The sequence below is a fragment of the Rhinopithecus roxellana genome, chromosome 14, assembly GCF_007565055.1.
Source record: "Rhinopithecus roxellana isolate Shanxi Qingling chromosome 14, ASM756505v1, whole genome shotgun sequence".
Classification (NCBI taxonomy): Eukaryota; Metazoa; Chordata; class Mammalia; order Primates; family Cercopithecidae; genus Rhinopithecus; species Rhinopithecus roxellana.
Window position 1 is genome coordinate 132181995 of NC_044562.1, and position 22802 is coordinate 132204796.

Consider the following 22802-nt stretch of genomic DNA (forward strand, 5'->3'; position numbering starts at 1 on the left):
ATATGAACAGATTATTTCTCCAAAAACAATATAAAAATAGCCAATAAGCACAGGAAAAGATGCTCCACACCATCAATCACCACGGAAATGCAACTCAAAACCACAATGAAATTATCACCTCACCCCTACGAGGGTGGCTAGAATCAAAAAAGCAGATAACTGCCATTGTTGTCAAGGATGTGGAAAAACTAGAACCCTCATGCATTGCTGCTGAGAACACAAATGATGTGGCTGCTTTGGAAAACAGTCTGGCAGTTCATCAAAATGTTAAACACAATGTTATAACCACATGACCTGGCAATTCCACTTCCAGGCATAAATCCAAGAGAAATGAAACTATATCCACACAAAAATTTGTACATGAATTTCACAGCAGAATTCTTCTAAGAGCCAAAAAGTGGAAACAGCCCAAATGTCCATCAACAGATGTGTGGATAAATAAAATGTGTGTCCATGGAATCGAATATTATTTAGCAATAAAAAAGAATGAAATACTGACAGATGCTACAATATGGATAATTTTTTGAAAACATTATGCTGCCGGGTGTGGTGGCTCAGACCTGTAATCCCAGCACATTGGGAGGCCGAGGTGGGCGTGGATCACTCGAGATCAGGAGTTTGAGACCAGCCTGGCCAACATGGTGAAACTGTCTCTACTAAAAATACAAAAATTAGCCAGGCATGGTGGCTCATGCCTATAATTCCAGCTACGTGGGAGGCTGAGGCAGGAGAATCCCTTGAACCTGTGAGGCAGTGGTTATAGTGGGCCAAGTACTCCAGCCTGGGCAACAGAGCGAGATTCCATCTCAAAAAAGAAAAAAAAAAAAGAAAAGAAAAAAAAAAGAAAACATTATGTTAAGTGAAAAGAAACCAGTCACAGAAGGCCCCAAATGGTTTGATTCCATTTACATGAAATGTACAGAAAAGGCCTACAGACATGAAAGTAAATTAGGGGCTGCCTAGGGCTGGGGGTAGGGAACAAGAGGAAATTAGGAGTGGCTGTGCATGGATGAGGGTTTCTTTTGGGAGCTCATGAGAATATTCTAAACATGAATTGTGGTGATAGTTGCACAACTTTGTGAACATGGTATTTCCTAGGTTTTCTTCGAGGATCCTTATAGTTTGAGGTCTTACATTTACGTCTTTAATCCATTATGAGTTGCTTTTTATATGTGACAGGCAGGGGTCCAGTTTCATCCTTTTGCATACAGTTAGTCAGTTTCCCCAGCACTATTTATTTGAATAAAGAGTACCTTTCCCACTGCATATTTTTGCCAATTCAACAAAATTGGCACAGATATGCAGTGGGGAAGGTACTCCTTATACTTAGTTGGCTGCAAGTATATGACATTATTTCTGGGCTCTCTATTCTGTTCCACTGGTCTATGTGTCTGTTTTGTACCAGTACCATGCTGTTTTGGTTACTGCAAGCCCTGTAGCATAGTTTGAAATTGGATACTGTGAGGCCTTTGGCTTTGTTCCTTTTGCTTAGGCTTGCTTTGGCTATTCAGGTGCTTTTGTGGTTCCAAATGAATTTTATAAGTTTTTTTTCTAATTCTGTGAAAAATGTTGTTGGCAATTTGATAGAATAGTGTTGAATCTGTAGATTGTTTTGGGCAGCTTGGCAATTTTAATGACATTGTTTCTTTCAATCCTCCAGCATAGAATGTTTTTCCATTTGTTTCTGTCACCTATGATTTATTTCAGGAGTGTTCTGTAGTTATTCCTAGGTTTTGTCTTTTGTTTTTACAGCTATTATAAATTGGATTGTGTTCTTGATTTGGCTCTCAGTTTGAATGTTACTGGTGTATAGAAATGCTACTGATTTTGTACACTGATTTTGAATTCTAAAACCTTACTCAGTTGCCTATCAGGTCTAGGAGCCTTTTGGTGGAGTCTTTAGGGTTTTCTAGGTATAGAATCATCTCATTAGGAAGACAGATAATTTAACTTCCTTTTTTCCTATCTGGATGCCTTTTATTTCTTTATCTTTCTAGATCAGTATGGGTAGAACTTTTAGTACTATGTTAAATAGGAGTGGTGAGGGTGGGCTCTGTCTTGTTCCAGTTCTTTTTTTGGGGGGGGGGACGGAATCTCACTCTATCGCCCAGACTGGAGTGCAGTGGCGTGATCTCAGCTCACTGCAAGCTCCGCCTCCCGGGTTCACACCATTCTCCTGCCTCAGCCTCCCAAGCAGCTGGGACTACGGGCACCTGCCACCATGCCCGGCTAATTCTTTGTATTTTTAGTAGGGATGGGGTTTTACCATGTTAGCCAGGATGGTCTCAATCTCATGACCTCATGATCCACCCACCTCGGCCTCCCAAAGTGCTGGGATTACAGGCGTGAGCCACGCGCCCGGCTGTCTTGTTCCAGTTCTTAAAGGGAATGCTTCCAGCTTTTGCTTGTTTAGTATGATGTTGGCTGTGAGTCTGTCATAGATGGCTTTTATTATTGTGAGATATGTTCCTTCGATGCCATTTGTTGAGAGTTTTTATCATGAAAGAATGTTGAATTTTATCAAAAGCTTTTTCTAGGCCGGGCATGGTGGCTCACGCCTGTAATCCTAGCACTTTGGGAGGCTGAGGTGGGTGGATCACCTGAGGTCAGGCCTTCTAGACCAGCACTGCCAACATGGCAAAACCCTGTCTCTACTAAAAATACAAAATTAGCTGGGCATGGTGGTGCATGCCTGTAGTCCCAGCTACTTGGGAGGCTGAGGCAGGAGAATAGTTTCAATCTGGGAGATGGAGGTTGCAGTGAGCCAAGATTGCACCATTGCACCACTCCAGCCTGGGCAACAAGAGCAAGACTCCGCCTCAAAAAAAAAACAAAAAACAAAAAACAAAAAACGAAACACCTTTTCCTTAGGATGATTATATGCTTTTCCTTAGGATGATTATATTAGGATGATTATATGCTTTTCATTTTTAATTCTGTTTATGTATGTGGTGAATCACATTTATTGATTTCCACATGTTGAACCAACCTTGCATTCCAGAAATAAAGCCTATTTGTGGTGAATTAACTTTTTCATATGCCACTGGATTTGCTTTGTCAGCATTTTGTTACAGATTTTTGCATCTATGTTCATCAGGAATACTGGCCTGTAGTTTTATTTTTTGTGTATTTGCCAGATTTTGGTATCAGGATGATACTGGTTTCATAGTATGAGTTAGGGTGAAGTCCCTCAATTTTTTTGAACAGTTTCAGTAGAACTGCATACATCTGGTTCAGGACTTTTTTAGTTGGTAGATTTTTTTTTTTTTTTTTTTTTTTTTTTGAGGTGGAGTCTCACTCTGTTGCCCAGGCTGGAGTGCAGTGGCACCATCTCAGATCACTGCAACCTCCACCTCCTGGGATTAAGCAATTCTCCTGCCTCCACCTCCCACGTGGCTGGGATTACAGGCACACACCACCAAACCCAGCTAGTTTTGTATTTTCAGTAGAGACAAGGTTTCACCATGTTGGTCAGGCTGGTATGGAACTTCTGACCTCAGGTGACCCACCTGCCTCAGCCTCCCAAAGTGCTGGGATTAGAGGTGTGAGCCACCATGCCTGGGCCATATTTTTTAAAAATTACTGATTCAATTTCTCCTTATTGATCTGTTCAGGGTTTCAATTAATTCCTGATTCAATCTTGGGAAGTTGCATGTTTCCAGGAATTTATCTATTTCCTCTAGATTTACTAGTTTGTGTGCACAGAGGTATTTGTAAGTCTCTGAGAATCTTTTGTATTTCTGGGGATCAGCTGGGAAGAAACGGGGTTTCTCCATGTTGGTCAGGCTGGTCTTAAACTCCTATGATCTGTCTGCCTTGGCCTCCCAAAGTGCTGGGATTACAGGTGTGAGTTGCTGCACCTGGCCTTATTTATCTTTTCAAAGAACCAGCTTTTTGTTTCACTGATCCTTTGTATTGTTTTTGGGTCTGAATTTCATTTAGTTCTGCTCTGATTTTAGTTATTTCTTTTCTTCGGCTAGTTTGGGGGGTTAGCTTTTTAAAATTTTTCTAGTTCCTTCAGGTAAAATGTCAAATTAATTTGAGATCTTTCTATCTTCTCGATGTAGGTGTTCATTGCTATAAACTTTCCTAACATTACCTTTGCTGTACCCCAGATATTTGGTATGTTGTATCTGTTTTCATTTGTTTCAAATAATTTTTGATTCCTGCCTTAATTTGTTTAACCAAAAGTCATTCAGGAGCAAGTTGTTTAGTTTCCATGTAATTGTGTGGGTTTTTTTTTTTTCCTTTTCTTTTCTCTTTTTAGAGATGGGGTCTCTTTATGTTGCCCAGAATGGTCATGAACTCCTGAGTTCAAATCATCCTCCCACTTTGGCCTCCCAAAGTGCTGGGATTACAGGCATGCACCACTGTGCTGGCCAATTGTGTGGTTTTGAGAGTTCCTCCTGGTACTGATTTCTACTTTTATTCCACTGTGATCCAAGAATATGCTTGGTATGATTTCAACTTTTTTGAATTTATTGAGACTTTAATAAAGTCGAGCCTAAAGTCTCACATTGCTTTGTGGCCAAACACATGAATAACTTTTTTTTTTTTTTTTAAATTGTGACAGAGTCTTGCTCTGTTGCCCAGGCTGGAGTGCAGTGGCATGATGTCAGCTCACTGCAACCTCTGCCTCCCAGCTTCAAGCCAGTTCTCCTGCCTCAGCCTCCCGAGTAGCTGGGACTACAGGCGCACGCTGCCACACCCGGCTAATTTTTGTATTTTAGTAGAGATGGGGTGTCACCGTGTTGCCCAGGCTGGTTGCAAACTCCTGAGCTCAGGTAATCTGCCGGCCTCAGCCTCCCAAAGCGCTAGGATTACAGGCGTGAGCCACCGCACCCGGCCCACGTGATCAATCTTAAGAGTATATTCTGGGGGCAGATGAGAATATATATTCTGGGGTTGTTGGGTAGAGTATTATGTAGACGCCTATTAGGTCCAATTGTTCAAGTCCAGAATTTGTCAGTTTTCTGCCTCTATAATCTGTCTAATGCTGTCAGTGGGGTGTCAAAATCTCCTACCACTATTATGTGGCTGTCTAAGCCTTTTCCTAGCTCTAGAAGTACTTGTTTTATGAATCTGGGTGCTCCAATGTTGAGTGCATATATATTCAGGATAGTTAAGTCTTCTCGTTGAATTGAACCATTTATCATTATGTAATGACCTTTTTGTCCTTTTTTAATGTGGTTGGTTTAAAGTCTGTTTTATCTGATGTAAGAATAGTGACCCCCTGCCCCACTCTTTTTTTTCATTTGTGTGATAGATTTTTCCCTATCCCTTTACTTTGAGCCTATGGGTCCTGTTACATGTGAGACAGGTGTCTTGAAGACAGCAGAAGGCTAGGTCTTGTTTTTAATCCAATTTGCTACTCCATGTCTTTTAGGTAGGGTGTTTAGGTTGTTTACATTCAAGATTAATATTGATACATGAGGCTTTATTTCTATCATGGTGTCATTAGCTGGTTGCTCTGTAGTTTTGATTGTGTAGTTGCTTTACAGGGTCTGTGGGCTATGTGCTTACATGTCTTTCTGTGGTAGCAGGTGTCACCATTCTTTCATTTCCATGTTTAAAACTCTCAAGCATCTCTTGTAGGGCCAGTCTGGTGGTAACCAATTCTTTTAGCAATTGCTTGTCTGGGAAAGATTTTATTTCTTCTTTGCTTATGAAGCTTAGTTTGGCAGGATATGAAATTCTTGGTTAGGATTTCTTTTCCTTGTCTCTTTTTTTTTTTTTTTTTTTTTTTTGAGACGGAGTCTCGCTCTGTCACCCAGGCTGGAGCGCTGTGGCCGGATCTCAGCTCACTGCAAGCTCCGCCTCCCGGGTTCACGCCATTCTCCTGCCTCAGCCTCCCAGGTGGCTGGGACTACAGGCGCCGCCACGTCGCCCGGCTAGTTTTTTGTAGTTTTTAGTAGAGACGGGGTTTCACCGTGTTAGCCAGGATGGTCTCGATCTCCTGACCTCGTGATCCGCCCGTCTCGGCCTCCCAAAGTGCTGGGATTACAGGCTTGAGCCACCGCGCCCGGCCTATTTTTTTTCTTAAAGAGACTGGGTCTCATTATGGTTTTTTGGTTTTTGTTTTTTTTGTTTTGAGGTGGAGTCTTGCTGTTGTTGCCGAGGCTGGAGTGCAATGGCACAATCTCAGCTCACTGAAACCTTTGCCTCCTGGGTTTCAGCAATTCTCCTGCCTCAGCCTCCTGAGTAGCTGAGATTATAGGCGCCCGCCACCATGCCCAGCTAATTTTTGTATTTTTAATGGAGACGGGGTTTCACCATGTTGGCCAGGCTGGTCTCGAACTCCTGACCTCAGGTGATCCACCTGCCTCGGCTTCCCAAAGTGCTGGGATTACAGGTGTGAGCCACTGCGCCTGGCCTGCTTTTTTTTTCCTTTTAAACAGGGTCTTGTGTTGTTGCCTAAGCTGGAGTGCCGTGGTGGGATGTCAGATCACTGCAACCTCTGCCTCCCAGACTAAAGCGATTCTCTTGCCTCAGACTCCCGAGTGGCTGGGACTAGAGGCGCAGACCACCACACCTGACTAATTGTATTTTTTGTAGGAACAGGGTTTCGTCATGTTGCCCAGACTGGTCTCGAACTCCTGAGTTCAAGCAATCTGTCTACCTTGGCCTCCCAAAGCGCTGCGATTACAAGTGTGAGCCGCCGTGCCTGGCCAGGATTTCTTTCCTCCTCCTTTTTTTTTTTGAGACGGAGTCTCGCTCTGTTGCCCAGGCTGGAGTGCAGTGGCCGGATCTCAGCTCACTGCAAGCTCCACCTCCCGGGTTTACGCCATCTTTTCTTTTCTTTAAAAATGCTAAAAAACAGTCCCCCAATCTCTTCTGACTAGTAAAGTTTCTGCTGAGAAGTCTGCTGTTAACATAATGAGTTATATGACCCTTTTCTCTAGCTGTCTTTAAGATTCTTTTGTATTGACCTTGGAAAGTCTGACGGCTATGTGCTCTGGGGATGATCATCTTGTACAGTAAGATGATTCATTCTCACCATGGATCTTAGCAACCTTAGCATAAGATTTTTATTCCCTTTCTTAAATAACTTTTACCTTTTCACTTTAAGAAAGCACTTTACAGCTTCTCTTTGCCATATCTGAATTGCTAGCATAGTTACACTTGTGCTTTGGGGCCATTAGTAAGATAAGGGTTACCTGAAAACAAGCACTGAGACACAGTGACAGTCCATGACAACTGAGATGGCTACTAAGTGACTAACGGGTGGGGAGAATTTAAGCAAGAATATGCTGCACAAAGCAAGGATTCACATCCTGGATGCTACTTAGAATAGTGTGTAATTTAAAGCTTACGAACTGTTTATTTCTGGAATTTTCCATTTAATATTTTTAGACTACAGTTGACCACGGGTAATTGAATGTGGAAAGGAAAATTGCAGATATGGGGGGACTACTGTTTTAAGAAACTAGGACAGAAAATTTTGTGGCCTGAAAGACTTGATCCTTCAGGAAAATCTGAACATTTCTGCTTTGTAGTTCAAATGTCAGTAGGTTAAGCATACTGCCCTTGAATGTAATTCTTTCTCAGTCTTAGAAGAGCTCAGACATGCAAAGACAGGAGCCAAGTGTCTTATGTTAGTGTTTTGAGTAAGAAAACAACTCTATTCACTTTTTTTGTTGTTGTTGTTGTTGAGACAGTCTCACTCTGTCGCCCAGGCTGGAGTGCAGTGGTGTGATCTCGGCTCACTACAAGCCCCACTTCCCAGGTTCACACCATTCTCCTGCCTCAGCCTCCCGAGTAGCTGGGACCACAGGCATCCGCCACCATGGCAGGCTAATTTTTTGTATTTTTAGTAGAGACAGGGTTTCACCATGTTAGCCAGGATGGTCCCGATCTCCTGACCTCGTGATCCGCCCGCCTCAGCCTCCGAGGATTACAGGCGTGAGTCACCGTGCCCGGCCTTCTATTCACATTTAAAGGAGTTTTTAAGGCTGGGCACGGTGGCTCACACCTATAATCCCGGCACTTTGGGAGGCCAAGGTGGGTGGATCACTAGAGACAAGCCTGGCCAAAATGGTGAAATCCCATCTTTACTAAAAATACGAAAAAATTAGCTGGACATGGTGGTGCATGCCTATAGTCCCAGCTATTCGGGAGGCTGAGGCAGGTGAATCACACTTGAACTCAGTAGATAGAGGTTGCAGTGAGTCAAGATTGTGCCACTGCACTCCAGTCTGGGTGACAGAATGAGACTGTCTCAATCAATCAATCAGTCAACCAATAAAGGAGTTTTCAAATTAGAGTAAGGAATAAGTAATGAATTATGTTCACATTTACTAGCAGATCATATTCCTGTCAGTTTATAAAAGCTACTGTCTCAGCCTCCCAAGTAGCTGGAACCACAGGCACACACCACCACACCCAGCTAGTTTTATTTTTTGTAGAGATGGGGTCTCGCTACATTGCCCAAGATGGTCTCAAACTCCTGGGCTCAAGCTGTCCTCCTGCCTTGGCCTCCCAAAGTGCTGGGATTATAGGTGTGAGCCACTGTGTCCAGCCAGTCCACTACATTTTATGATTTATAAGCTCAATCCTCACAGAAGTCTTGGCAAGATAGATTGTCACCCCCACTTTGGATGGGAAAACCAAGGCTCAGAGGAGCAAATAATTTGCCCAAGGTGACACAGCTGGTCTGGTGCCCGAGTCCATGCTATTTCTAGTCCATGCTATCTGCCTCATCTCCATTTTAAATATAAGCTCCTAGATGCTTCTTAAACACATTTGAATGCAGTACAATTCCAACATATGCCCACTAATCTTGTCATTTTCAAACATTCCAGCAGTCCAGATGCCTCCTTGAATAAGCAAATTCCTTGAGGACAGGGCCTGTGTCCTTGTCTCAGGATGTGCCCTGGTCCCAGTAAGACAGATATGGCCACCTCTTAGCAAGAGTGTCAGTCCCTGCCACGCCCACAATGACGGTCTGGGCCCTTTTACTGCAGTTAAGCAAGCACAGGGGTGCCACGCCGCCTCAGAAAAGGTCTTAGGAATGCGGATTCGCACCTCCTCACTCACTGCACTTGCCCTGCCCCTGCTGCAAGCTGCCACCAGGACAGCACTCTGCACAGGTTATGAATGATGTGTCCATTGTGTGTCTGCCCAAGCTGCTCCTACCAAACCTTTCCCTGCCTCCTGTTCAAGTTCCAGAAGCAGCTTCCAGCTCCTCCACTTACACTGCTGGCCCAGCTCTGTTTTCTCCCTTCCACATCTACCCCATAAGCACTGCCTCGCCCTAGCTCCCTCTTACCATCTACCAACACAGCTGCACAGTGTACAGAGCACATCTGTGTGGATTCCATGCCGCTGTCATGGAAAACACCTGCATATTCACCCCAAGGCATGAAAAATAATGATGCGCATAAGGATCTAGGTCTTTGCTTTGGGATCCCCTCCCTCCAGAGTCTATTTAGCCCCAGGGCACATGGCACCTCTTACCCCTATTGTCTTCCTAACTCAAGTGGTTTAAGAAGAGCCACCTCCTGCAACAGAAGATGAAAGGCCACTTTACCTTTTTTAGCTCGAAGCACTCGCCCTAGTCTTTGGGCTTCCTGACGCCTGGAGCCACCATGGGATGAGATCTGAATGAGGACATTTGCTTCTGGCAGATCAAAGGATGTGTCACCTACCTACAGAAACAAATCAGAAGATTTTTATATATGAGGAAAAAAAAAATCAACTCAAACCATCCCTGAGCTTGGCCTGCGCAAGTCTGTGCTGACACCCACCCCCATCATCAAGGGACACCAGGAACCAGGACAAAGGCTGCGGCGCTACACAGGATCCAAAATTTAAATAAGTTCTGTAGACAACTTTGAAACATAATCACTCTTTTATCCTCTTTGTACCAGGGTCTATCTGATACAGGCAGAGAGGTGAAGCAATAAACCTCAGAAAGGCATCTCAGGGTCTCCAGGACCTTGTGTGAGTTCTCCTAAGAGTCATGCTAAAGAATTAATCCCAGGCATCAGTGACATTCAGAGAGCTGGGTGCCAGGAGCCCAGAGATGAGAGGGCCCTTCAACAGAGACTGACTTTGAGTCATTCATTTTTTTGGCTACAGAAATATGTCTCCACAAAACCATCCATACTCTTACCTGGTGGCCACTGACACCAGCAGCACACATGGGATGTGACCTGGGAAGAACAACTGCCCTATATGGGATTCTAACTGTAGGTGGATTCCTCAGCTCTGGGGGTCCAAACATCGAGGTTCCCAGCCACAGACATGAAGGTTTGGTGCTTATGTGCCCAGCCACAATCATGTAAAATCTCATTTCTTTTATTTATTTATTTATTTTGAGACGGAGTCTCACTCTTGTTGCCTAGGCTGGAGTGCAATGGCACAAGTCTTGGCTCCACTGCAACCTCCACCTCCTGGGTTCAAGCGACTGAACCCTCCTGCCTCAGCCTCCTGAGTAGCTGGGATTACAGGCATCTGCCACCACACCTAGCTAATTTTTGTATTTTTAGTAGAGACGGGGTTTCTCCATGTTGGCCAGGCTAGTCTCGAACTCCTGACCTCAGGTGATCCACCTGCCTCAGCCTCCCAGAGTGCTGGGATTACACCCATGAGCCACCCCGCCCAGTTGTAAAATCTCATTTATTTTGGGCTTTGGGTCTGTCTGAACCTGAATGACTATTCTAACCTGTGGGGCTACAGCTTCTGATTTCAGAGTAAACCATCCCTGAGCTGGGCCTGCGCAAGTCTGTGCTGACATCCACCACCCACCAAGGAACACCAGGAACCAGCGCAAAGGCTGCCGCCACACACAGGATCTCCAACTTGTACAGAGAACTTCATCTGAATGCCTACTTTTGCCACAGTAGGAAATGAACTTTTTTTTCTTTTATAAACAAGGAAATACAACTTAAAATTCCTACATCCCAAAAAGAATTGGAAAAAACCTCAAAGAGCCTTTATAGATGACCCATGATGCATGCAAACCCTCAATCTGCTCCTTCCACTAACGCCAGGCAGTATCCCCTATCCCCGCACATGTTGGAAATGAAAACATACATGAGAAGTTCCTTCAGCACACGTGAATTCGCTGTCCAGGAATCATAGTGTGCCCCCCAGGTCCCCAGAGTGCTAGGGGCCTCACCTCCACCCCATACGCCACACAAACCTTGGATATGAAGATGGTGTTAATTTTGGGGTTGTGCTTGAAATTCTGGAGAATTTGCATCCTTTCCCCCTGAGACGTAGGTCCGTAGATGTAGGGTCTAGAGAAGAACAAAGCTGTGTTAGACCACAGAATCATGCCTCAGTTGTCCTGAAAATACATCAAAGGGAAAAAGGAGCTCAGGCAAGCTATTCTCAAGCAGAAAGCCCTCTGTCATGCAGGAATATCGTTACATCCACAAAAGTGACTGGCTACGCACGCACCCCCCAGTCTTCCCCACTGATTCTAGGTTTAGGCCCACCATTCTCCTCGGGATTCCCTTCTTTCCGTTTTTCGTTTTCCTTTTGGACTATGCTTTTTTCCTGCTTCAGCATCTCTCACTCTCAGCACAGATTCTATACAAGGAGAATCTCCAGATTTCATGAAGCCCAAAGAGAGTGACGAAGAAAGCACTGCTATTTCCAAAAAAAGGCTGGAAGCAACTGTTTGCCAAGGCACAAGCATGCTCCAAGAGATGAGCAGAAAGGAGAAAAGTGCCCTTCAGTCATCTTTGTGCTGATTTCCCATAACACTGAGTTTTTTTTTTTGAGACGGAGTCTCACTCTGTCGCCCAGGCTGGAGTGCAGTGGCCAGATCTCAGCTCACTGCAAGCTCCGCCTCCCGGGTTCACGCCATTCTCCTGCCTCAGCCTCCCAAGTAGCTGGGACTACAGGCGCCCACCAGGTCGCCCAGCTAGTTTTTTGTATTTTTAGTAGAGACGGGGTTTTGTTAGCCAGGATGGTCTTGATCTCCTGACCTCGTGATCCGCCCGTCTCGGCCTCCCAAAGTGCTGGGATTACAGGCTTGAGCCACAGCGCCCGGCCAACACTGAGTTTTAAAAACTTCTCTTTAATTTCCAGCTCCCTGCCAAGCGCAGTGGTTCACGCCTGTAATCCCAGCACTTTGGGAGGCCAAGGCGGGTGGATCACCTGAGGCTGGGAGTTCGTGACCAACCTGACCAACATGAAGAAACCCCGTCTCTACTAAAAATACAAAACTAGCTTGGGCATGGTGGTGCATGCCTGTAATCCCAGCTACTCGGGAGGCTGAGACAGGAGAATCACTTGAACCCGGGAGGTGGAGGTTGTGGTAAGCTGAGATCGTGCCATTGCACTCCAGCCTGGGCAACAAGAGTAAAAACTCTGTCTCAAAAAAAAAAAAAAAAACAGAAAACAAATGTGCAGCTCCCTGCCAAAGGGCACAACTCTATCACTGAACTCAACAATTATCATCCCATAGCACTGGGAATGTCACACTCCTTCCTTCTGTCTTGGAATGTGACGGTGGACAGTTTTTGTAGCTTCTCGAGAATCATAACAACAGTGATGGTGATGATGACAACAACAAAGACAGTGAGGACAAAGTACAGGTAGGCAGGACCTACCAACACCAGGCACCAAGCTGAGTACTACATTTTTTTTTTTTTTTTTTTGAGACGGAGTCTCGCTCTGTCGCCAGGGACGGAGTGCAGTGGCCGGATCTCAGCTCACTGCAAGCTCCACCTCCCGGGTTCACGCCATTCTCCTGCCTCAGCCTCCCGAGTAGCTGGGACTACAGGCGCCCGCCACCTCGCCCGGCTCGTTTTTTGTATTTTTTAGTAGAGACGGGGTTTCACCGTGTTAGCCAGGATGGTCTCGACCTCCTGACCTCGTGATCCGCCCGTCTCGGCCTCCCAAAGTGCTGGGATTACAGGCGTGAGCCACCGCGCCCGGCCAGAGTACTACATTAAAAAAAAAAAAAAAAAATCCAGTCAGACGCAGTGGCTCACACCTGTAATTCCAGCACTTTAGGAGGCCGAGGTGGGTGGATCACCTGAGGTCAGGAGTTCCAGGCCAGCCTGGCCAACATGGTGAGACCCCATCTCTACTAAAAATAAAATAAACTAGCTAGGTGTGGTGGCGGGCACCTACAATCCCTGCTACTCGGGAAGCTGAGGCGGGAGAATCACTTGAACCTGGGAGGTGGAGGTTGCAGTGAGCCGAGATCGCACCACTGTACTCCAGCCTGGGCAACACAGTGAGACTACATCCCAAAAAAAAAAAGAGAAGAGAAAAGAAAAATCCAGCCAGTCCTGCCAAGACTCCTAGGCACTGTAAAAGACAGGCTTCATGTTCCCCAGTTTACATGTGGGAAACCAAGGGTCAGGAGCCTGAGCAGGTGGCACCTGGGAGTGGCTGCTCCACTGCCCAGGTCCATTAGCACCCAGAGCAGTGCCCGTTAATGGGTGTGCCTCAGAGAGCAACCCCTTGCCTGTGGGGAAGCTGGACAGGGTCTGGGGCAGCTGCATACCCAGGCTGATGGCCTCTGGTTAGCCCAGTCACAAGCTGCCCTGCCTGGAGTGTCCCGGCCACCACAGAATTTTACCATTTTCTATGCACGTCATGAGGTGAAAAAGGTTAGAGGTCCCACTCATCAGAACAGCCTGACTCCTGATACCCAGGGTGTTAGGTGGTTTTCTCCTCTCCCATCACCAAGAAAAACTACTTGCACAGTGGGGAGCCTTTGGTTTCTGCAGGTTCCCCCATACAGATGAAATAGAACGATAAGCATCCTCCAAGTGGAGAACTTCACGTTTACTGAACACTTACAAGCTGCCAGGCACAAGAATCCACTCCCCACCGTCAAGGGACACCAGGACCCAGGACACATTGGGTGGCAGTAGCTCCATGTGACCGAAGTACAAAAGGAGTTCAAAGGTAAACAACTTCCCCACATCCAGTCTGTCTGATCCCAAAAACGATGCTCTGCCCATGGCCCCACACTGCCACATAACCCTAAGTCTCTCTTGCAAAGTGCTTTGGTGATACCAATGCCTTTCTTATGAAGGCTGGGAGGAGCCAAAATCTTGGAGAATCCCCACTACACACGACCTAAGAAAGGAGCAATGCCCAAGAGTCACAGGATCACTTTTTTTTTTTAAAGGATGGGGTCTCACTATATTGCCCAGGTTGGTCTTGAACTCCTGGGCTCAAGTGACCTTTCTGCCTTGGCCCCCAAAGTGCTGGGATTATAGGCGTGAGGCACTGCGCCCAGCCCACAGGACCATTTTATTTTATTTATTTATTTTTTTTTTTGAGACAGAGTCTCGCTCTGTCACCCAGGCTGGAGTACAGTGACGCGATCTAGGCTCACTGCAAGCTCCACCTCCTGGGTTCACACCATTCTCCTGCCTCAGCCTCTCGAGTGGCTGGGACTACAGGCGCCCGCCACCACGCCCTGCTAATTTTTTGTATTTTTAGTAAACGGGGGTTTCACCATGGTGGCCAGGATGGTCTTGATCTCCTGACCTCGTGATCTGCCCGTCTCGGCCTCCTAAAGTGCTGGGATTACAAGCGTGAGCCACTGCACCCAGACACAGGATTATTTTAGAAGCGAGAAAACCAAGAAGAAAAAAACTACTTCATACATTTAAAGGCCAGAGGCACAAAAAAAGGTAAGAAGTACACATTGTAATGATCATTCCAGTACACAGGAGACAGCCACAATCTGCTGCCCTTCACTGTGCCAGACTGGTTCGGAGTCGACAGTGCCGCAAATTAACGTCCCTGCCCAAGCAGATGCTCGGGAGGCTACGGCTAAGGCACAAGCCTCAGGAGTGCTGCAAATGTAGGTGGGGGAGGCCCGTGGAGTGAGGAGGCTCCAGAAGACTCTGGAGGCGCACTGCTGTGGGAGGAAGGATGGGGAGGGAAGATAGTTCTTAAATATGGCACAGTAAATATAGGAACTGTCTCATTGCCCTGCTCAAATTGGCACTATTGTGACAGTACACAAACCCGCAAAGAAAACACGAGAAGAAGTAACAGCAGATGAGAGAAGTGAGTAACATTTCAGAAGCTGAAAAGCAGACAGACGCAGGCACAGTTCCTGAGCTAACAGACTAGAGAAAGCAGAAGCTGGAGCCGGCAGGAGGGAAGACCGATACAAAACCCGCCGCCTCTGTGTCCTCTGCGGCATGCAGGAAGGCTCAGGAACTAGTCACCAGTTGCCTGAGAAGGTGGGGAGGTACACAGGAGGACTGGCAGCGTGTGAGTGTGAGGAGCAGTCAGGTCTGGCTGGCAGCGGGGAGGCCACCTCCACTGGTGGGGCACTGGAGACTTACCCTCCAGGGATGCCTGGCAGAGCTGAGGGCAAAGGCGAGACTGAATGCAAAGATTCCACAAGCCCTCCTCTTCCCCTAACACATGGTGGTGCCCAGGAGACTGGAAAATTCCTCAATGAAGAAACCGTCCAGCCCAAGAGAAAAGTCCTACAGATACTGGCATTTGGTAATCTCCTGAAGAAATAGCCAGGCCCTGCCCAGCCACTCTGGTGAGGTCCACAAGCTGGCAAACCCACTAAGCCATACAGAAAGGCCTGCCAGCTTTTCAGTGACTGACTTTAAACAAGAAAATACAGTCAAGAATTACCAAAACTCAGAAAGACTCAAAAGACAGTTAAAAACAAGACAAAAAAATGAAGAAAATAGACATAGCAGGAAACAGAAGGAAGCTTCAAAAGCTTTCATAGCCTCTGAGAAGACACTCTATTCACAAACAAAACAAGAACAGTTATCAGGAAAGAACTCTCAGAAATTTAACAAGTCTCAATAGAAGGGTTAGAAGACAAAGGGATAAAAAAGTGGAAAAAAGATAAGCAAACTGCAGAAGCTCTTCAGAGGATCTAACATCTGACGAGTCAAGATTCCAAGAAGGAATACATAGAGAAGGTGATTAACAACAAAAAATAGGAATTCTCAGAACTGAAGGACACGAGTTTCCAGACGGAAAGGATACACTGAGTGCCCATCACAATGAAAGAAAAAACATTAAGAATATCACTTTGAAATTTCCAAAAAGAGAGAAGATTCTACCAGTTTTCATGGGAAGGAAAACACACAGCCACCACAGCAGACAACACACTGAGAGGCAGCCAAGGGCATCGGACTGCTGAGCTGCTGCACTGGAAGCTCCGAAGTTAGTTCTAGGACCCGGCTAAACTACCGATCAAGTGTAAAGTCAAATAAAGACATCTACAAACACGTGAAGTCTCCAAAGCTTCCCCTCCTACATCCCTTCTCTCAGGAACCTACTGGAACATGTGCTCCATCAAAATGAGTAACCAAGAGGGTGGAGATTTGAGGGTGGGAAACGCAACAAAGAGGCCCAGGAAATTCGTGGGGTGGTGCAAGGGAAACCCCATGATAACAGCTGGTGGCGTCTCTAGTCCTAGACAGCAAGCAGGTCAGAACAGAGTAGGGGTATGGAGTGCTGGTGGGGATCCCACTGGGGAAACAGAAAAACAGAACTGAGAAATTACCTGACCCTACTGAGTTTATGGTTATGTGAAGAGTTTGGAGAGGAATAATTAAATGGACAGAAAACTAAGCAAAAACAATGACAAGGCAATTATTAACTCCAAGGCAAACAAATATTCACAAAAAAGAAAATGTAGGGCCGGGCATGGTGGCTCATGCCTGTAATCCCAGCACTTTGGGAGGCTGAGGCAGGCAGATCACGAGGTCAAGAGATCGAGACTATCCTGGCCAATATGGTGAAACCCCGTCTCTACTAAAAATACAAAAATTATCCAGGCCGTGGTGGCGGGTGCCTGTAGTCCCAGCTACTTGGGAAGCTGAGGCAGGAGAATCACTTGAACCCAGGAGGCGGAGGTGGCAGTGAGCCGAGATAGCACCACTGCACTTCAGCCTGGAGAAAGAGCAAGACTCCGTCTCAAAAAAAAAAAAAAGTAATAGTACTCTACACCTCCGCCTGAACAATGACACTATATGGCTCTCTCTAAACATACTTACACAGTCAAAACAATGTAACAGTGAATATTAATGTAACTCCCAACTTGTGCTATGCCCATATTGGGAGAATGGTAGGAGAGAAAAAGGAGTGGGGAGAGTGGTGTATGTAAGAAAGCTAAACCCTCAACTCCTACAGTAGGAAGTTAATGGGCAATTTCTATAACTGATCATCAAGAAATTACTACATAACCTACTGCTTAGAAAGATGAAGGTAGGCCAGGTGTGATGGCTCATGACTGTAATCCCAGCATTTTGGGAGGCCAAGGCAGGAGGACTGCTTGAGCTCAGGAGTTTGAGACCAGCCTGGGCAACACAGCAAAACCCCATCTCTATAAAATATACAAAAATTAGCTGGGTGTGGTGGTGCGTGCCTGTAGACCCAGCTACTCCGGAGGCTGAGGTAGAAGGATTGATTGAGCCCAGGAGGTCAAGGCTGCCATGAGCCGTGATTATGCCACTGCACTACAGCCTGGGTGACACAGTGAGACCCTAACTCCAAGAAAAAAAAACAAAAAGAGAAAAAGAGAGAAACAAAGAAAGAGGGAAAGAAAAAGAAAGAAAGCCAGGCGCGGTGGCTCAAGCCTGTAATCTCAGCACTTTGGGAGGCCGAGACGGGCGGATCACGAGGTCAGGAGATCGAGACCATCCTGGCTAACACGGTGAAACCCCGTCTCTACTAAAAAATACAAAAAACTAGCAGGGCGAGGTGGCGGGCACCTGTAGTCCCAGCTACTCGGGAGGCTGAGGCAGGAGAATGGCATAAACCCGGGAGGTGGAGCTTGCAGTGAGCTGAGATCCGGCCACTGCACTCCAGCCTGGGCGACAGAGCGAGACTCCGTCTCAAAAAAAAAAAAAAAAAGAACATAATAATCTAAATGTTGACTTGGATTAAAAAGTCTTTCTAAATTAAATAAAGGTATAATTTTAGAAACTTGAGAAACTTAATCTTTCTATGCCTTTGTTTTCCCTTCTATAAAATGGGAACAACATCTTCTATGGCTGAAGTGAGGATTAAATAAAACATATGTATAGTACACGTAGCACATAGCTTCACCAGTCTCCACAGAGGGCCTGGCCTTCTGCAACACTTACCGCACCTGAAGTCCTGTATCACTGTAGGAGCAAGTGCAGGCCTCTTCCTCCATACTTGGCAGAGCTTTACAAGAGCCGGGTTTTAAGCACAGATATTTGGCTGGAGCTATGGGTTGATGAGGATACTGCATGGGCATTTCTAAGAAGCTCCTTCCAGATGCCAGTCTGTACGTGGGATGCCAGCCCAGCCCGTCTTGCCCTCCCAGCCCCTAGGCCATCCAGTCTGGCCTCCTCTCCACCCACAGAGCTCACACAGTCCAAAGCTCCAAATGCCAACTCCCACCCACATTTGGAGCCCAGATCTTCCAGGGGGCCCCACCCAGCTCAGTCCAAGTCTCTGTTCCCTGTTCTTTGGGCTCAAGTGACCAGCCCCCTTTTCTCTATGCTCTAACCTCTGACTCCAACCACCTACTTCTAAGTCTTCCTTGGTTTACTGAGACCAGGGCCCTAGAACAAGATCTTTGGATCCCAAGAAGTTCCTGAGAGGAAAAACACAACAAAAACAAACAAACAAAAAAAACAAAACAACAGCCACCTTCTGCACTCTCAGTGGGGAAGAGAAACTGGCCTCGAGGAAGCTCCAAGTTTTCAGTTCTTACTTGTTCAGTCGAATGGCATATTCCTTCAGGGCAAACACATTGTCAGCAAAGACAATAATCTTGTCATTCCTCCTTTCATGAAACTTGATCAGAAATTGGCAAGCTCTAAATTTGTTGGGGTTCATGGTGTACAGCAAGATTCGTTTCTTGGTTTTGATTGCCACATATTCCCGGTAAAATTCAGGAGACATAGGGCACCAAACCTGTGATGCAGTAAGAACCAGGGGTCATTTTACAAGTTTAAACGTCACATAATTAAAAACTTTTGAAGACCCTTCTCTAGCAGAATTAGCTTTAAAACAAAACCAGTCAAGTGCAGTGGCTCATGCCTGTAATGCCAGCACTTTGGGAGGCTGAGGCAGGCAGATCACTTGAGACCAGGAGTTCAAGACCAGCCTGGCCAACATGGTGAAACCCAGTCTCTAGTAAAAATACAAAAATCAGCTGGGTGTGGTGGTGCACATCTGTAAATTCCAGCTATGCAGGAGGCTAAGGTAGGAGAACCACTTGCCCAAGAGGCGGAGGTTGCAGTGAGCCAAGATCATGCCACTGCACTCCAGCCTGGGTGACAGAGACCTGTTTTAAAAAAAAAGCAAAAAAGAAGCAAACAAAAAAACAAAACAAAACCAATGGTATGTGAATTAGAAATCAATACAACTGAAAATAAATGCACGTATAAAACTAAACCCAACCCAATACCTCCTGTTGAACTGGATGCTTTCACATGTCAACCACTTAGAAGATAGGTAAATGCAATCACATCCCAGGAGTTATTTTCACACCAGCTGCGAGGGAGGGAAACCAGCTTCTCAGCCGGTAGCACCAGCAATTCCTCCACACACACAAGTCAGCACTGCTGCTGAGTACTGCCACCTATTTACACACCTCCCAGCAGGGCCGGGAGCATGTCAGTTAGGCCCTTGGGCCCATTAGAGCAAAACCCTTTGCTGCCAGGCTGCCAGGCAGCACTGTGGTATTGGGGGCCTTCATTATTCCCTGTGCCCTGAACGCTAATCCTCACCCACAGAAATCCATGACTGGTAAACCCTGTGGTTAGGAAAAAGAATCATCACAAATTCAGGGGTATGTCAGATATGTGACAAGGCAGAAGATATGCGGCAAGTGGGTCTAGTACCACCCACTCACAGTGTGACTGAGGATCCTGCATGAGGTGGTAGCAGGTAAGCCTAAGTCCTGACCTGTGTCTGCCCATGAGGAATCGATCTGATCACTCCCCGGCCCACGGGAGGAGGCCCTAACCCAGACACCCCCAGCCCAGGCCCAGCTACCTCAGCACACTGGACTTTGGCGATGTAGCCATTATTCTGCAGCTCCATCCAGTTGGCTTCGTAGAGCTTAGGCCCAATCAGAAAATTTAAGTCCACAATTTTGTCATCTTCCCGGACGAGGGTTGCAGTCAAACCCAGCTTACAGTGGGCCTGCACGATGGTGAGCACCCTTCGAAACATCTTGGCTGAGGAAACAATGGGAGCGTTCACACTGTCACGTTTCTTATTTTTTATTTTTTAATATTTTTTGTAGAGATGGGGTTTCATTATGTTGCCCAGACTGGTCTTGAACTCCTGGCCTCAAGCAATCCCCCTGCCTTGGCCTCCCAAAGTGCTGGGATTACAGGCGTGAGCCACTGCACCCAGCCCACACTGTCACTTTTTCAAATGCTCATAGCTGTGCAACTTAACGCTGGCTTATGACACCACCTGAGCTAACCCTCAGGTTTCAGGACCACAGAAGCTGGTTCTAGATAAGAATGACTAGGCAAACGCTTCACCATCACTTTTAGATCTGTACAAAAGAAAATGAAAAGGAGAATAAGAGGGTGAAATGAGCTTAAGGAATCTCCAAGTTAATGGGCCCAGCATTCCTCTCACAACAGTTATCAGTAGAAGTGCAGATGGCAATTTGAAATACAACCTGCAATACTTACTATTAATACCATTAAGCTCTAAATTATGCAAGGAATTTTTCCCTAAAACTTGTACCCAGGTTACTGAAAAGGCAGTTGGTGATCTAGGGGGAGGAAGAAATGAAAGAAGCCAGCTCTGCTCAGCTTCCCACCATTTTTCCAGAAACCGGGAAGAAAGGCAAGCCCACGGGAGGGATGAAACTCCAGGCACCGTTCGCCCAAGCACTCCGGCCTGCCTTAGGAAACTCCCCTCTCCAAACTTCACCAGTTCAATCACTTTGGTCAACCAGCAACTTCCTTTTCCTTCCTTTCTTTTGAACATTATAATTCTCTCTGGTTTATCAAATAAAACAAACACATAAATGGGTATGAGATAATCTTTTTTAAAAAACCTAATTTATGGATTTCCATGGGCTCGCCTTTTAAAAATTCTAATACTCTGAAGGAAGGTTAAAATGTTGGAATCATGCTTATCTTACAATATAATTGAAAGTAGGGCTAATATTTCATAAATAAATGGACACAAAAATCTAAGGAAAAAAAGGCCTGAATGCACCAAAACACAAAGACGTTCACAGTGAAATAACAGAGGGTTGCCTAACTCTAAGTAAATGTTTAGTTTTTACATCTACATGGTTTGTACACAACACCACATGCAAACACACACACACAAACACTATACAGAAAACAAAATCAGCTCACGCTTATCTCTAAGGAAAGACTGTGCTGGCTCCAAAACACAGTAGCCAAGAACCTCAGACCAAGCTCCCCATGTTACAGGGAAATGGTAGAGTCAAGGCAATGGCAACACCAACCCAGTGTGGGCCCCAGGGAGGCGACACTAGGAGACATATTGACCCAAGGCAAGGACAAGGCAGGCAAGACTCTGCCTGGACACCCATGACCCCATCACACCCCTCTATTACACTCTCCTACAGCCCTGACAGCTGTCGCAGGTGAATAACTCACAGCGTACTACTCAATACATTTTTACAGACACGCAGCTGTGGAACCACCTAGATCAGGATATGGAGCATCAGGCACCCAGAGGTCTCTCCTCTGATCCCTCCTGTCAATAACTAGCACTATCCCTCAAGGGAACCACTCCTCTGACTTCTGAGAGGGGTCTGCCTCCTTTCTGAACTTTGCACGAATGAAATCATGGTATGCACTTTTGTGTGTGGCTTGTGTCACTCAACATTATGTCATGGTTGTCATTTGGCATTTATTTGTGTGGTTACTTGGCTGTCCCTTCCACTTTGTCTCCAGTGCCAAGTACAGTGCCTGAACTTAGTAGGTTCTCAATAAATACCTGTAGAAATAATGAAACAGGCACAGTACCTAGCACACAGGAAGCACTTCATATACACAAGTACCATAATATGAATCTCTCATCAATAAAAAGACATAATAGAGCTCCTTTTGAAAAATCTGTAAAACAGCACAGCAATCTTTATCCTTTGAGATAAATCCCAAAGATTGATCACTCCACCTAACCCAACACAGCAGACACTGGACAGTCAGGAGACTTATTCTGATTTCCTAGCATTCCCTTATTTAACATTTGCTCTCTGGGACAATGAGCATGGCTGGGCCACCGGGCTTATGGGGTCTGTACTCAAAAATCCCTTAGAGCTCGTTGGTTTCACTCCACAACTCGACCAAAGTCTAATTCATCCAGTGAACTAGACGAGAGAGAGACAAACTCACAGACATACGTGAGTGTGAGGTGCACCTTTTTGTACTTGTTCATCAGATAACCAATCCCAAACCTGTGCTGTTGCCCCCTGGAACCTGGGACCTGAGGCTTGGGTTAAAGAAAAACATGAACGTGTACCAAACATACAGTCAGACAGAATGCCTCAAGCCCTGAACACAGCTTCCAACCAAACTGCTACAGAACAATTCCAAACTCCTTTGTGAGTAGTGATTCTCTATATCATCCATTTTCAATCCTAACAGACCCAATACCTACCCTTCCACCTTTTTTCTTTTGAGTTTTTAAATTCTCACAGTAAAACTGACTTGGGGTGGGCCAGGGGGGCAGTTCTATGCATTTTAACACATTTACATTTTGTAACCAGCACCACAATCAGGGTACAGATAAAGACAGCACTCCCCAAAATTCCCCTGTGCTCTCCTTTAGAGTCATCCCTCTCTGACCCCCCACCTCTGGCAACCACTGATCTGCTGGCCACCACTATACCGTGATTGTTG

The 22802-nt window shown here is 45.9% G+C and overlaps 1 protein-coding gene across 1 annotated transcript in view; it reads right to left on the reverse strand.

Annotated features, from left to right (window-relative positions):
• ERCC3 (ERCC excision repair 3, TFIIH core complex helicase subunit) overlaps window positions 1-22802 on the reverse strand; it is a 37638-nt gene that overhangs the window by 4193 nt on the left and 10643 nt on the right. Inside the window, exons 9-12 of the mRNA XM_010363453.2 lie at window positions 19951-20135; window positions 18662-18864; window positions 11147-11243; window positions 9530-9647 (exon numbers count right to left, since the gene is read on the reverse strand). Of these exons, the coding sequence (XP_010361755.1) occupies window positions 9530-9647; window positions 11147-11243; window positions 18662-18864; window positions 19951-20135 (603 nt within the window). The remainder of the gene's footprint in view (window positions 1-9529; window positions 9648-11146; window positions 11244-18661; window positions 18865-19950; window positions 20136-22802) is intronic.